Source organism: Electrona antarctica (assembly GCF_951216825.1).
Source record: "Electrona antarctica genome assembly, chromosome: 10".
In the NCBI taxonomy this organism is placed as follows: Eukaryota; Metazoa; Chordata; class Actinopteri; order Myctophiformes; family Myctophidae; genus Electrona; species Electrona antarctica.
The window spans coordinates 12538519-12556220 of NC_136791.1; the positions used below are offsets into that span (position 1 = coordinate 12538519).

At 41.1% G+C, this 17702-nt stretch overlaps 1 protein-coding gene across 1 annotated transcript; it reads left to right on the forward strand.

The window, feature by feature from the left end:
* The first annotated feature begins 1842 nt into the window (after nucleotides 1-1842).
* Nucleotides 1843-17667, forward strand: mlip (muscular LMNA-interacting protein). Its single transcript, XM_079513197.1, has 12 exons — nucleotides 1843-2032; nucleotides 7109-7252; nucleotides 7742-9469; nucleotides 10583-10654; nucleotides 10909-10986; nucleotides 11077-11160; nucleotides 11252-11311; nucleotides 11419-11460; nucleotides 12470-12532; nucleotides 12694-12876; nucleotides 14542-14595; nucleotides 16073-17667. The coding sequence occupies exons 1-12, from the start codon at nucleotides 2003-2005 to the stop codon at nucleotides 16220-16222; spliced, it is 2688 nt and encodes an 895-aa protein (XP_079369323.1). The 5' UTR covers nucleotides 1843-2002; the 3' UTR covers nucleotides 16223-17667.
* Nucleotides 17668-17702: the final 35 nt, after the last annotated feature.

Sequence of the window (17702 nt, forward strand, 5' to 3'; positions counted from 1 at the left end):
TGGTTACATACAAATGTAATCAAATTGACCTGGAAGGGCCCATTTGGTTACATTTGTATAATCAGAGTACTCCTAGAGTATGTTAAGACAAAAAATAAATACTGATCCTATCTTTTGTGATGGGTTTAGATTTCCTAACGATTTGGCTCTCTAAATACTGTATCAAAAATAATGACAGTATTGATCACCTGATAGCTAGCTAGTGCATCCTGCTAGGCCTGGAAGATATTCACAGTAAGTATGCTGAATTTAGTTATGAGAAATAAGGATATAAGGACGATTGTTTTTCTTTAAGTTAAATGATACGTAGCTTGAAGAGTTAGTTCAGTCAGATATACTCGAGGGGTTTCTTGCTGTGCTCAAGGGCGCATACATATGATCAAGGGATTAATATGCTGCATTACTATGTGGATGTATTCAGTGTGTGCAAGACCCACATGTCATTCGCTGATGTGGCAGTCAGCTGATCAATTGGGTGGGGTATTTAAGTATTTAAGCTCACCTAGACTGCTTGCTTCTTCCTGCCTTCCTTCTGCATATGGTTCCTGGTTGTTATGTGATGTTTGCGCCCAGCACCACCGGTGGGCTCTGTTATTTCTGTTCCCCATGGGGGGTTGTTATTGTATATCCATCTCCCTGCTCTTAATGTTTAATGATGGTGTTTAATTGTGCCGAGCAGGGAGAAAAATGTAGCAGAGCCGAACACCAAGATAAAATATCATATGCACACTTGTATTCTTATTCTATAATAAATGAGTACCACAGACGAAAAACAGTCTAAGTCCAAATTTCAGACTGACCCCTCCACGAAAAGGCCTCGGTGTCCTGAACCCTTATCTATCATTTATATATTATGGATCAATAGTGTGGACTTAGACTGTTATTCGTCTGTGGTACTCAATATTGGTTAAATCTATTCGTGAGTTATCTGACTGAACTAGCCTTATTGTTTTATAAATTGGTCTGTTTTCTGATTGAGGGGTGCTAGACCCTCCTATATACTGTACAGGTTTAATGTATGCTGTATGCTTTACTTCATTATTTTTAAAAGCCTCTTCTCTTCTTATATCACCACCGTATATCTGTACGGTGGTGGTCTGTGTACATCATATTTGTATGTGTATACCGTACATATATTCTGATTATGTAAGTGAGGACTCTTTATCAAGGTTTATTACGTTTTATCTTGCATTTTTTTGCATGAGATGACTGCTGCTGTCATGGATCGACAGGGGGAGGGCAAAAGCTTGATGAAAATAGACAAGAACAGCTGTGACAGGAATGAAGAATGTGGTATACTTAAAGGATTACCACCAACTCCAGAGGTCTGCTTTCTCTTGTCGATAGGAATGGAGGTTATATACCGGGCTAACAGCAAATTAACTTTGGAACCCTCTGATGATATTTCAATGCATGCTGAAGCCTGATTAATACTTTGGCGGTATGGTACAGCACATTATGTACAGTACAGTACAGTACAGTAGATGTTGTAGAGTCGACCTACCTTTAGTGAAATGTTGGTTATTTCATGGCTACGCAGAATACAAGTTCTCTTATTATATTGTTCAGAGATTGGCAAGTTTATAACTTGATATGGTCCAAACTGCATTATAGTCAACCATCATACAATGTCATGATGTCTGACTGTTCATGCGTATGACACTAGTTGGACACTGACCATCCATCAGATGAACAAAATGTTCAAATGAGGGGGGAAAAAAATAAAAAGAAACTATGCACCGAATCCTTTCCCAGGGGAATGAAGCCCTGTTGTTATCAGTGCCCAGAAGCCTGGCTGCTGTGTGTAAGCTATTTTTGGCCATTATGCGTCTATAAAAGGAAGTCGGCTACGGCTATAGCTATGCACACAACAACAGCAATGCATGTTGAACTTCACTGGAGGGATTGAAAAGTGTTTTCTGCACCTGGCCTCATTGATAACATCAAAGGATTTTTCGCCCAAATTGGATATAGGCCTACACAGTACTTGAACAAAACGGTCATGGAGGGCTTCAATGCAGGGCTGGGCAAGGTAAGAGCCTTTTAAAACACAAATGCTTTTTACATGAAGGTGTTGGTAGGTGCTGGGACAAGGGTGACATGAAATCCCTGAATTTATGTCCCATATTTGTGTCTAAAATGCACCTTCTGCTTTAAGTTCTGCATGAAACAGCTATTTAATCTCAAACCCGTTATTTATTTACATTTCATAGGTCTTACATGGTAATGGTAATCTTCACACTAGCATTGCACATCTTCATCAATCATTTACCCGTCCCCCCCACCCCTTCCATGATAAATAATGGATAGCTCAGAGGTTTGAGATTAGAAGAAACTTTATCATACACTTTCATGCTACAATGAATGTCTTAAGTTTCTACCAAGAACTGTCTATATAACCAATAACCATGCAAACACCCAACTCACCCACTAACCAAATACCTAACCATATTCCACCCTGTCATAAACAACACTTTTGTTTTATTTAAATATTTGAAATTCACTCTAAAACATAATAAGTAACCACATGATGCAAATCTTATGTATCATCATGATGTATTTGAAATCTAGCCTATACACATGCACGCACACTCATGCACACACACATGTGCAATTTGTGCATGCACACACATACATACACGTACACATACAGTACATATACATATTCACACATACACATACACAACACATACACGTACACTTTTTAATCGCTCACTACAAATGTTGTGATCAAGACTATAACTGGACTGACATGACACCACATGAGAATGCCTTCTCCAAAACGTTGGAGAGATACAGTGAAATACGACTACTTCCAACTCAGTTTTGTGGTCGTTTTATTCCCCCAGCTTTATGAGACTCGTGACAGCATTTCAGCCACTACTCAACTAGAAGAAACCCAGTAGGCCTACACTCAATAACCACGCTCCTATAAGGGCAGCTGGCAATAGGCTCTATTTATGCATCCGCTGAGGGGAAGTGATTGTCTGTAATTAAACTCTTTCCTTGGCGACACACCCAACTGTTTATGTTCTATCCTCAGCAGCACACTCTGATCTGAGATCTTTACATCTTCTGAAACACAGCATTTCTGATATGATGATTTACTGCAACACATTAAATTGTGGTCTGTTTTCATAGAAATGTATATGGTATACCGTGATATGGAAAGGAATAAATATGTAAAAACCGAATAACCCGTCCTTGAAATTTGGTTATAGGCCCACATCACATGTTGGTGACAGTATAGTACAGGCAGAAAAGGTTGTGGTTGATGACATGAAATCTAGAGCTGCTGGAGAGATATATTATTATTTATTTTGTAATATAAGATTATGTCATTTAAACCTCTGTGCAAAACATGAGAAAACTAATCTTACATTTCTCAAAGTTCATACAGTTTCCTCCTCCTCCTAATATACCATACCATCTCTTTAAAAATCATCAGGGAGGGTGGTCTGCTTCAGGAAATGGATACTGGTGTTTGTACACCAGCATGCCACAATAAATAACTGAGTAAGATCATGCACTGTGATATACAACATGCGGGAAAACACAGAAGCTCTCAGCAGTTTGAAATCTGATCTGAGTACGGCATGACCTCCACAACTCTCACAGCAATTAAACAGTCACAGGAGCTGTCATGCAAGCGGGAAGTCTCTGCTTTGACCTTTTGCATTATTTACTTTCTCTGTTGTGACTACAGAGATTATATAAGGACACATAGGAAAGGTTATGACATGACACCTGATTAGTGTGCTCTCAGATATTAATTTATTTTGTATTTTGAGTGTTAGGTAGGCTATTTCTTTTATATAGGGTCTGTATTTATATGTCAAGTCTTCTTCAATACAAGATGTTCATTTTGTAAATAATGGGCCCATTTATAAAGAGTAAAATTGACAATAAAGCAATTATTAGGGTGTGGCTACGTTGCCGTTCTGGCACCTCTTCAACCTGTCTCTGAGCCTGGAGAGGATGCTTCAAGTCTAGAAGAACTACTGTCTCCACTCTCCAGTTCACATACCAGTCAAACATCAGGGGGGGAGAGACGATGCCATCATCTACCTGCTAAACAGAGCCTATAGGGGTGGATGCATTGTGTGCAACACCATAAGTCAAGTTTATTTTACTTCTCCTCACCAGCATACTGCAGTACATCAAACTGCAGGGCTGCCTCTCAGATGTGCAGGTTAGCAGCACAGGTTCCCCCTCTGTGGACCCCACTTTGAGAACTGTGGCCCTAAGGTACCCCTCTGTCACCCTTCCTGTTCACCATCTGCACCTCCGTGGCTCCGCCTTCCATTTCAACTTGGAAACATGTCACCTTCAGAAGTTATCAGATGACACTGCCATTGTCAAATGCATCACGAATGACAGAATGGATAAACACAATGCCCTTCGTGAAGTAGAGTGTCAAACAACAATCACTATTGGCTCAACATATAGGCAAGAGTCGCAAGACGAAGGAGCTAGTACTGCCCCGAGCAACAAGAGAACTTCAGCTCCCATCACCATCCACGGGGAGTCAGGGAAGATCGCGGATACCTACAGCTTCCTAGGTGTACGCATAAAGAACAAGGTAAACAGGGCCGACAACACAGAAGCCCTCTACAGGAAGGGAAGGGAAAGCATTTTTTTTCTGAGGAGGCTTGCAGGTCCTCCAACGTGTGCAACAGGTTGCTGCAGATGTTCAGCCAGTCTGAAGTGGCCACTGTCCTCTTCTGGGGGGACAATGAGAGTGTGGCTCATGCAGAAAAATTGTCTAGATTTTTCCAACTCTACTACCTCAGTACAAACTACAATCTGGCGATGAGTGGATGGGAAGCAGGATTTAATGGCGATGATGAGTTGATGAACCGCAGGTGTGTATAGTAGACAGATGTAAGCCAGGAGGCACCAAACATGTCAATCATGTGATCAGTATAAATGCCACTTCCTAGACTTCCACTCTATCCTGTGCTTGATGCTGTGTTTGGTGAAACGCCTACTCCTGTGTTCTACTCCTACTCAGCAGTGAGATAAAGAGTCATATGGTTATAGGTTTATTGTCAATGGTTTGGTTGGTTATGTGTAAATGTTTTGAAATGCATCTGCTAACATGCTCTGCTGTATGCTAGTGGAGCTAACCGAAAAGGGCAGACCTACAACAAGCTTTGAGTTAGTACATATTTTCCTGTGATTCGGATCCTCTGGTTACGGTTCTGGATTGATGGCGAGCTGACCTGGATTCTGACCCCCTCCCATATAGTGTGGTATGAAATCCCCATTGTCTTCCAGAAAGACACAAACAAACTCAAATATCTGTCAACCACAGGACAACTGGATCGAACTGTACTTTCCCAAGAACTCACTTTAAAGGGGCCCCCATTTTGTATTTTCTTTAAATGTCATATAGGCCTATTCACTTACACATTGAGACACACACACACACACACACACACACACACACACACACACACACACACACACACACACACACACACACACACACACACACACACACACACACACACACACACACACACACACACACACACTCCCCACCCTGATAAGGAGTTGAGGCATTCAATTTTGTTGCCTCGATTCCACAGATACATACCGGTAATGTAAAAATAGATGATCTACAAGTTCTTTACCTCTTTCTTATATTATTTGACAATTTGGCCAATGTTTGACCAGTTGTTATAGAATGGTTTGATCCAGCTGGCTGGCTGGCTGGCTGGCTGGCTGGCTTTCTTTCTTTCTTTCTTTCTTGGTATTTCAAAAGGTCTTAAAAATGCTTACATTGTCACTTATCTGGGGGTCCCCCCAAAACTATATGGGGACCCCCTGGGGGTCCTGTCACATCCCCTTTGGCCTGGCCTAGTGCAGGGCCTGTGTTGTCTGTGTCCCTTTGTACCGGTACTCCCCTATCTATGTGTTTCCCCTCACAGATCTATGTGTAGGCGTCGGCCAAGGTTCCCATCTTCCCCAATCATAGATGCATTGGGAGCACCTGATCACTGCTCCTTGGAGCTCTATAAATGAGTTGGTGGCAGCTATTCTAAAGATCCCCTCCAGATGACAGCACCCTTTTGTTTGACTGTATAAATGAGTTGGTGGCAGCCATTCTAAAGATCCCCTCCAGATGACAGCACCCTTTTGTTTGTTTGACTGTATGCCTTAATTGATTTACACACCATACAACACCCCACACTACATTGATCACACATCCACACTGACACTACTGATATTACTGACTTACACATCCCACACTCTTTAAGATTAAGTTAAGTTATTATACCTTTTGTTAATAAATTATATTGTTAAACGTGTACACTGCCTGCATCCTCCTCCATTTGTCATGGCCCCATGGGCCGGGTTGTGACAGTCCTGACCCACAAGTTGAGAACCACTGCTATAACTGAGCTGTGAGTCACTATAAAGACATACTGATGAATTCACAGATATTTACACTTGTTCAAAGGTAATTCTGGTGAATGAAAAAAATATTCAGTCCTGTAAATTAATTATAGAAAATGCTTTTAATTTAAGAATATTTATTTGCATGTGTAAAGTAATAAATATAGATATACTGTCATCCACAGCTATAATTAGCCATAGTTGTATACTCTTGCAGTGGGAAGGAACATAACATGCCCACTCACAGGAGCATTATAACATAGCTCAGATAAGATTACCTTTAGCACACTACCGCTTTCTTCAGAATTAAATCAGAACATTGGCAGGCAGGGAGTAGGATTCATCACAAGTAAGTAGGCCTATATTATAATTGATTACAGTTTTGAGTTATTGGCCACAAGGAACAGCATCTCTTCTATTATAGTGGACCAATTTCCTGGCTTGCAAACTAAAATGCTTGATGGGGCTGCTGATATAATGTCAGCGGGGCATGTGTTTGTACATGTGAACCATATGTGTACTGCTGCTGCTGCTGCATGTGCTCTGGTGACACGAAGCACACCCCCAAGGGAGTCATCATGATCCATGCCTGCTGCTGCTGCTGCTTGGCATTATACGTTCAGGGGGTGGCTGAGGGTTACCTCGGGTTTTCTCTGGTTACTCAGTTGTTACTTAACATTTTGCTTTGCGTTCTCCTTGTCAGAACGTACCAGCTCCCAAGGAGACAGCAGCTAAGGACACCATGTCAGACGGTGGGATTTTCAGGGCAAAGATGGTCTATATCAAGCATTCAGAACAAGACGGACCAAGGAATGGTGTAAACGTGCTCCAAGGGAAGACGTTTCACGTAAGTGAAAGAGCATGAGCTGTTATTGTGACATGCCTTGTATAATGTTGTTCATAAAACATGGACAAGAGCTCAGACCTAAATCTAAAACACAACTGTGGCACAGCTGTCGAGGCTGAAACCCTGACTGCCTTTCAAGAGGTGTTAATTTAATTACCGTAGATGGGTAGTATATAATTCAATCAGTTAATCAAATTACGTGATGATGAATATCTACAGAGTGTGTAGGCTATGATGAAGATTTATTTTTGTCATTACAAATGAAAAAGAATAGACAATAGATTTTTTGAAGTTTCAGGTTTCTTATCGATAAATCTATTTTAAAGAACCCTATTGAACTATCCATTTTTATCAGCATATGAATTTCTTTTTAAGGTTTGTTGAACGTTATAACATTTTAATGTAGAGAGACTCTCCGGAGTGTCATCATCTTTTATCATCTGCTGAAAAGATCTTTTTGATGTAACTTTCATCTTTGTTTTCTCATAGCTGAAGCATCCCATGGATCACGTGCGTCTCCCTCAAATCACTCCCTCATTCAGTGTTCAGGCTGAAAATACACACAACCGTTTAGCTGATGGGACGGCTTCTATGGAAACAGCTGTTGATAAACACAGGGGCATTTCCCCACAGCCGTGTCACCACATATCTCTGGGTACTGAGGTTAGCTCCGATTGCTTTGTAAATAGAGCATCGGAGGACAGGGCGAGCCCCACAGACTCCACAGACCTGTTTCCCACCCCGGGCTCTTCCAGAGAGTCCATCCTGTCTGAGGGCTGGGACAAGGAGAAAAGCTGGTCCGCCATGCAGCTGTCCAACGGGGACGACTCCTTCAGCCGCACCGTGTCGCCCTGCTCCTCCATCCGCTCGGGTATATTCTCCCCCGCCGTGGTCAGGGTGAGGAGACACGCTCTGGCTCCAGGCTCTAGTCTGCTTCACATGGCTCAGTCTGAGTTCTCATCCTGTGAAAGCCTATCCATGTGCCCCCAGTCGCCACCCACCCGGCGCCGGCCTCCGCTCACCCGCCTCTCCCTTCTCACAGCCATTCTGAGGAAAGGCCGCCTGCCTGTCCTGTCGTCTGCTCTGCAGAGGCCTTACTCCCCCTGCTGGCCTATTAACCCTGTGACCCTGTCCTCCTGCAAAGCCTGCTCGGCAGCCTCCAGCGTGTCCTTCATTCCCTTTGAAGTGTCTTCCACACCCCAGTCATCAGCCTCTATAGGTAGACCTGTTCACAACCATTACCACGGGGAGCCCTATAGATGTGAGACAGCCCCACCCTCTGTCCAGCCAAAGGACCACTACAGTGGCAATCCTCCTTCTCCACCGATAAGGTGCTCAGAAAGAGTGTTCTTAAATAATAGAGCCAAATGGGACTTAGCTTCATCTCCTCCCATGATTACACAAAACCTGACTCAATCATTGAACAAGAATGATGCGCGGCCCCAAGCTTTTCCCTTCGCACCCCAACGATCTCCGACTACAGAACTCAAATCTCGTTCTCCTGGTCCTGTAAAACATAAAGAAATCTCTGAATCTAAAGCTTACAAGCAACTTCCACAATCATCGGCCCTAACGTCTAAATCAGATTCTCCTGAGCTTGAGTTCAGCAATAATGTCATTAATCTCCAGGGCCATGCAGCCTACAATAACCAACACTCCCTTTCAAAACCCAACTCACCGGCCCCTAAACATTACAAGCAAGAAATCTCTCTAAGTAGTGAGCAGAGTTCCCAGCCATACGCATCTCTCCCTGAACGTGGTTACCTTTCTCTACAGCAAAGCCCTCCTCTGCCCTCTGGTACATCTGAAAGCAAGGCTTCCACGTTGTACAGCTCACCTACATGTAGTGCCAGTGTTTCCCCTGTTCTGAGACACACGGATGCGATTTCACCGCCGCCTCCCATACAAGACACTGTGAAAGGACTGTGCCAGCCACACCATGGTCTCCATGCTCCTTCAAGTGACAGGCTATCACCATTTCCTAAAGCTCACTGCCTCTCACCCTCCCGCTACACGCCCCTTGTTTTTCACGGATGGCCGTCACCTGTCAACTCTCGTTGTTCTACCCCAGACCGCTTCACCCTGTCCCCCTCGCCTGCTCCCTCAGCACGTGACCTCCTCACTCCATCTCCCTCTCTCTCCGCTCGCTCCACACCTTCTCCAAGGCCATGGGGTGGAATATCAGACTGCACTGACAGGGAGGGTAAAAAAAGAAAGGTAGACACTCTGCTTGAGATCTGCATGACATCTGCTTATTTAAAGTGAGGCATGAGTTATTGTGCAATATGCTGTCTGATGTGCTTTGGCCAACACTCCACAGGTGCTAAAGCATGATTCCTCTAAACTTTAACCACTAAAAATGAAGAAAGAAATTGCAGATCTACAAGATCACGTATCATACTGTCGTACTGTTGAGCCTGCTATCACTGAAACAGCTTTATTTTTTGTATCTGCTCTTATTAGACTTGCATGCTGATGAATCTTATACACTTAACCAATGGCAATGAAAAACATCTTGTTACAGCAAGAGAAATCTGGCTGAACAGATCAGATGAGAAACCCATCACACTACTACTATAGTGCGTGTCCGTCTGTTGCATAACATACAGCCCCTCCGTTTAAAATCTAGAAAACGTCCATAATAACGGCTGCATGTGTGAAAGACGCTACCGATGCCACACATAGCTTCAATAGTTATAGCAATCAGCTTGCTGAAATCTGCTATATTAGACAGTAAGTAGCATGATTATGTGGTTGCCATCAGCTTAAAGGCAGACAGTAGATAGGAGCTATCTAAGAGGGTCTGTCTGTCTGTCTGTCTGTCTGTCTCGCCTGTCTGTTGATAATCTCCCAAACCGCTGCAATGTGGATTTATACGTTATAGTTATGTCATACATAGACAGATGTCATAGACGTAGATGACAGGCTGGCGGGGCTGGCCACATGAAGTCTGAGATCCACATTGGAGAAATGCAGATTTTTGAGGGGCGCTAGTACCTCCTATCTTCCGGGTTTGTGTAAACACAAACATTGTCTTGTGATTGGCTGATCACCCCATAGCGATGATTTGATTGGCTGAGCAAAGTACATATTGAAGATAAAAGTGAGGGCAGAAAAGTGAAGACGGAAAAGTGAGGACGCAAATTGTGATTGGTCAGAATGAGATGATGTATGATGATAAGAGCGCCCCTCACTTCACACGGGTGTGATTTTAAGTTTCATTCTGAGATAGTTCTAATGGTAGAAGAGTATGCCTATGTGCAAGCAACTAAGCACACTTTGAAAAAAAGCTGTTCAATTATTGTATCTTCTTCTTTTTTTTAACTCTAGCCACACAAGATTAAGTCAAGCTACAAATCTCTTGCTGCAATTCCCACAAATACGCTTCTGTTGGACCAGCAGGTGAGTGAAGCTTTTTTCCCCCTTTCCCCTCCACATTATAATCCCACACTTAAGTTATTGCTATTGCTTATAGCCGACACAGCTCAATATGTGAGCCCTTCTTACCTGGTGACACATCATTGAGAAATTTAACATCAGGCACGATGTCTACATTGTCCACAAGATGGAGTTGGATGAGATGCTTTGTAAGACTATAAACTCCTGAGCAAAGACTTGGATCTGTCATCTAAAAATCATCATCTCACCTCTCACAGGCAATTGACGACGAGGTGGATAGAAATGAACATCCAACAGAGACGCTAGACAGTTGTGTCACAGACACCCATTTTGAGGTAACTGTTGACACAGCACAAGACTTCACAGAACACTTCTCACCTGTTACCAATAAAATGGCCATATATAACTGCTATCTCTTTCTATAGATGTGCTCACCTGCCCAGCTCCGACAGCAGTCAGAGGAGCTTTATGCAGTCATCGATGAGATATTAGAAGATTCCATTCCAATAGTGAGTTCAGTCATCCATAGCATCGTTACAACATAGTTGCACTCTATATTATGGAACCGTTTTAAAATATAGTTTACATTTTTTTCTTAAGTACCATACTTCCAGAGAGCCTCAACGCCTCAAGGAATCGGTTCACAAAGGGTCTCTACAGGTATGTAGGTAGTAAGTAGGTTTACAGCTTGAAGCAGGCAGCTTGCAGTTGATTTAATAAGCATGATGCAAGGGGTATTATAATAATACCCTTTTCTTTTTTTGCAGCAAAATACGTCGATGCCAAGATTGGGACGTGAAACTAAATATGTAAGTGAAAATTCTAATGTTATTTCTTCTTTGACTAAAGGCCTGGTCCAAAAATGAGCTTGTAGATCAGCACATTTGGCAAAGACTTTGGTGTAGACTAGAGGGAGGGAGGCCCATGGAGGACCGCAAGCAACAAATTATATATAGGGTTTATTTTCAGGGGGTCCTCTGCCAAATTCTTTGGTGGATTTTAATTTGAGGGCTCCTTGACATGAAAAGGTGCAAAAGTGTATACAGTATAAAACAGCTCTAAATATTATTTCATAGAGTAAGGGCTCCATTTTCGTCACCGCTAAACCCCTTATCCCTAAACTTCTTTGCCTTTTTTTTTTTTTTACTATTTTGCAAAACATTTTTGAATAGTTAAAATGGCCAGTCTACAAGCTCACAACGTGTCATAGTTGAACTATTCAAAAATGTTTTTCAAAATAGTAAATAAAGGCAAAGAAGTTTAGGGATAAGGGGTTTAGCGGTGACGAAAATGGAGCCCTAAGTGTTTTGAATGTGTTTTTAAAAATCACATTATAAGGAGTCTGCATGTTTTTTCAGTCTTGAGAGATTTGCCATTGTTCATTGATTTTAGCGTCTTAACTCTTTGGCAATGTCTCGGGACCCCCGCCCCGCCCCCTCCCGACCCCCAATATAAATTGACTGCTACGATAACCTTAAACCATTTTGGGCGGGAACCCCTTTTGGTGTTTTAAGCATTGTTATAATTTAGCTATTGAAAAATAGCAGATCTACAAGCTCATAGCGCGCCACCGAGTGGCGCGCTACGAGCTTGTAGGTCTGCTATTTTAGAAAAATCGTGAAAAAAAAATGAAAAAGAAATATATATATATATATTTTTTTGGAAAAATAATTTGGGGTCCCCCTAAAATAATTTGGCGACCCCCCGAGGGGTCGCGACCCACGGGTTGAGAACCCCTGATCTAGTGGGTGTGTGATACTCAAACACCATAGCAAAGAAATTGTCATACAATTGATCATATTGTGTCCGACTCCTTAGGCATCATTATGCAGCTTGAACTCATCGACTTCAGCTGAGGGAAAATTGCTGGATACTAATAAGGTAAACATCTAATCTAATTAATAATTTTATGAACAGCATGGTTTACTAAAGCCAATACTTTGTACTGCATTGTTTTCACTTTGATGCTTTCTCCAGAAATAACTGTTAGTAAGACAATAAAAAACCTCAATGAATACTGTAATCATTGCATTTCTCTCCAGACAAAACCTGGGGTTATTCGTCCCTTGAACGCGATTCCCAGACTAACAGTAGAAGATGAAGAATGTCATCCCAACCCCTTCAGGCAATATGTTGCAGAGTCAACTGTAACTGACCAGAACATGGTAGGTCTGCCGCAGAGTTGGATATTGGATGGATCCCAAAGAAACACATCTGTGTTTAGGGTCAGTATGCTTTTGCATGTTAGTGGTAATACACCATATAGTGGCATAATTGCCACATATGTTGTTGATGTTTTATGCTTACAAATAATCAGTGGATGTTGTCTGCATATCAGTTACCTAATCAAACCACATTAGCCATAGCATCCCTATTGTGGGCATGTGATAATAGGTGAACATTCCACAAGAACATTAAAAATAGCAGATCTATAAGCTCGCAATTGTGAGCTTGTAGAGCAGCGGCCCTGAAATTGTATTAGTGTACAGGTTTCCGCTTCCATTTCAGAGTAAGCAGATCGAGGCAGACCAGCAGTCTGTCAAGGAAAAATAACAGATTGCAGAATTTTGTGATTGACCAAACGGAATCGAGTGGAGTATTCAACAAAGCCATATAATAATATTAGGGTAGGATTCGCTCTTTCTGAAATGCTTTCTAAAATCCTGAAATGGAATGTCAAATGTTTATAAAATAAGGGGCATAATTTACTTAAAATCATTTACTTAAAATCCATTTGGTATTGTTGACGTGTAATGCCGTTAAATAATCTTTGGCTTCGTATTTACAGAAAAAACAGCCACCTTCAGGTTATTTATCCTGTCTGTAAGCAGATATCTGTATAACTGTGTACTTCATTCACAAGTTCACAACCACACTTTGGTTGCCAGGTTGATGTGATTGTAGGGTGGGTGTGGGTAATATTATACGCTTGTATAGCCACCCTACAATGCATTCCATTCACTACCGTTCAATGGGAGAGATAAGTAGCTTTCCATCGCACACATACTGTAGCATATCCATCCAAACATATTTATGTACATGTTATTTCAAATAAGGTACATGAGTGTAGCAGCTGGTATCGGTTCCTAGACATTAGTACAAGAAGAGTATCAGTGCAATATGGTTGACCCCACTTGGCAGGCTTTTGGCATTTGGTAGTTTTCTTTCAGTGAGCCAAGTCACGGACTTACTCTTTCAGTGAGTAAGTCAAATGACAATCTGCCAAGACAACATAGTGATGCTTTGGATGCCTCTGCATCCGTTGGCTACTCCCCTTCAGTTGCATGTGACCGCGCCCTTCAGCAGTCACACCTGGCATGAGTCCAATTAATTAGACCAATCTAGGTGTGACTACACACACCCAAGATATATCTTATCAACCATCCTTGTGCACACACGCACACACCAGCACCAGAGAGAAAGAGCCTCTGTCATGACAGGTAGGTTACCTTATCTTAGTTCTAACATCTTATTTCCAGTGCTTCTAAGTGACATACATTACAGTGCTTGCCATGGCTTTAACCGTAATGCATAAAGCCACATGGAAACAATATGAAAAAACAACCGTCATGACAAAGGCTCTCCCTGAATGTGTGCTTGCACGTGTGTAGGGCGGGGAGCCGATCTATCCTATGTGCCTCGGTGCACAACAGGTGTGTCGTCACACCCAGCTTAGTTTGACTATACATGACTGCTTAAATCAGCCACCACCGTAAGTGATGACTTCTCTCAAATAGAAATGTGCGTGATACGATCCCACTGTATGGTGATGGTATCCAATTTGGTGGAATGTCTGAGCTATCTACAGTAGGCCTACTAAAATAACCTGATGTTCATATTATGTCCTCCATGCCTTTTTGTCTTTTGTTCTGTTCTTGGACTTCATGCAGCCATCCCACCCTATTGTGACAATCCATGAGAATGAAGCACTGATTTCAAATAAGGTAATATAATGCATATTAAGCATGTACATTATATCTACATATTATTCTGTGCTGTTTATAGTATTTTATGTTCATTCTGAAAAGAAAGTGTAGCTCGCTTAAAAGGCATACATTTCCCACATGCTGCAGAGAACTGGAAACTCAGGTAGGCTACCTGAGAAGGCTGTTGTTTCCCAGTCATTTACAGTTGATGATATGATATTGATATATGATATTGTCAGTGCAGAGTTCTGAAGGTTTAACATACATACAGGATGTACTGTACATTATCGCCTGTATGTTTGCACACTGATGAAGCTTTCATTTGACAGGATTGTGACTTAATACTGACCTACATTCTCATGAGACATAAGGATCAGGATTATACTTAATGTCTGAATTATAGGCTTTGCATCAAATTTGAAAACCAACTACAGCTTATGAGTGATGTAGCCTAACATACTGTAGGCAGTTATAGCAGCTTTAGGCATTCACTGCTGATTGCTGAACGAAAACAGGTTAATTCAAGGCCAGGGTGGATACAACACATATAGGGATCTGTGGCTGGTAGCTACTAAAGATGGTGGATGTTAATGCTATGCAGGGATGTGCAGAGAATGTTAGAGAGGCAGGGGCTTAAAAAGGTTATCTTTGAAAAACAAAGAAGGGTCCCGCACACTGTCAGAAAACTTGCCAAAAATGTTGCTCTTTATTCAATGTTTCGGTCTATTCGACCTTCATCAGGACAGACAATACAGGGCACAATAACCACCAAACATTTATAGACCACACCCCCAGTGAGAAGGTCATGGAGATGCAGGTCATTGGCTGTACAGATAACCAGAACCCTTAAGACACTCCTCAAAACCATATTAGACCCACCCTAAATAAAGAAATACAACAAATATACAAAATACAACAATTTATCAGGGTCAGGGCATCACTAAAGAACAAAGGATCATATGACTGTAAGTCATCCAGGTCTTCAATATCTAAAAGACAAAAGTATTAGTGGACCCAAAAGTTTAAAAACACAATGAGATTACAATATTATAGAGAAGCCACAAAAGTACAAAAAGATAAAAGTACAAATATATAAAGGCAGTCCATCCAATCAACGCATGATAAATCACAGCATAATGTTAAGTGTGAATTCATCATTAAGACCCTTAGGGGCCAGGGTTTACGAGAGGCAGGGGCTGAAATTCCTTGAAAGGGCCCTTTTGGCAAAGAATCGCGAAATAGCAGGTCTACATGCTCACTCGATCTTGTAGATCAGCTATTTTCAGGGTGAAACTTGGGGTTAAACTCACCTTAAAAAGAATAACAAAGCTGCTGTCCAATTCAACCAACACACTGTTGTGTGAGAAACAATGAGGCAATTCCATATAGGCCTAAGTATTCAAAATAAATCAATTTCTCTCATCACAAGTTGAGATTCTCTGTTAAGAGTGTTAGTTGGGTATTCCTGAAAACCATTTATAACTTGTTCTTTCAGCTGGAAAGCGTGCTTCCTGATGAGACAGATGAAGATTCAAATGAAAATCATGAAGGCCACACTTCAAGCAAAGAGAAGAAGCAGGAAAAAGCAAAGACTTTCTCAATGTCTGCCTTGCTCATTACAGAGTCTGAAGAGTCTGAAGTCTGAAGACCATGGCACACCATCCATCCTGGCAAGGTACTTGCAGCCTGTTTGAACCACTAGCCTTGTGAGTTTGCAGCTCGCTTATATTTGCTATTTTTTTAAATGTGGCTTAAGTGGTTAAGTTGTTGAGGGACTCTTGACATGTAGAATTGTGGAAATGAAAATTGTCATTGTGTAAACACTGAGGACTTTTTTTTTTCCTTTTGCGTATTTAAGTATCTTATACGATATTACAGGACATTTCATAGTTATAATATTAAGGTTATGACAAGTAACTCGTGATTGGACTCGGAGTCAAACTAATGTATAGTATAGAGAGACATTCTTGAATGTGGCCATGCAATGTGCATGATTTATATCAGCAATAACGGAGTGTCATGTAATGATAAAGATGGATGATGTATGTATAAATTATATACATCATTATAACATTTCTCTGGTGTAGTCATGTTGTGATAACAAAAGTGTCTTAGAATGGCTTAAAGTCGGTGCTCTAGTAAAATAAATAAATAATAGCCAAATCAAGTATTTTGACCACTGACTCTTTATACTGCCATATTCGATCATACTAAATTAACAGCTATGACAAGTCGTTGCATGGAATGGTCAAAAGTATGAATAAAGCTTTTTTTATTTTTTTTACGGTCGGTGTTTAATTACTGAAAGAGACAAAAATTCTACTTTGACCATGTTGCTCCATTGTAATTTCCTCCAAATATGACAATTATTTTTTTAATTAATGCAAAAGAAAGCGAAAAACATTTTAGCCAAAAGTATGATTTACTTACTGCTAAACTTGCATATAATGAGCATACCTTTATTGGTTGGTAATTTTACATTATTTTTATACAAAAAGAATACACTGTAAGCATCTATAGGGTGTTGGATGTACTTGTAGTACCTTTTTTTTTTTATGGTTCATAACTATTTGATTAAATGCTGTGGCATATAACATTACAATACTGACTTATTGACTAAGTTTATATGTTTCAACTCCTGTTTGGAAATCTTGTAACAATTTATATGAAATTCATGTGTATTGCATAAATATGTATTTATTATTATTCTGTTTCCAATGTATTCCCTTCATTTAAAGTCATGTTGCTTAGGGTCTTAAACCCAAATACTTACAGTAGTAGACTGGGATCCCCCAGGGGTCTATTATTGGTTTGATCCTTTTTTCCCTCTACCCAAATCTCTTTACCAAAAGAGCTCATTTTCAAGCTCACAACATATTGCGTTGTGACACATTGTAAGCTTGTAGATCGGCTTTTTTTTTGTGCCAAATAATCATCCCATGCAGAATAGAGCTGAGATGTGGTTAAATAACACTACTGTATGCCACACAGTTTTTACATAGTGGAGATACTGTTACATCCTGGTGAGTCCTCACAGTGGGGTATAGTGCACCAGTTCCTTTCCTACCAATAAATGTCCAAAAGAAACCATTCTGTTTCTCTTTTCTTCTCTTGGTCATGATGTT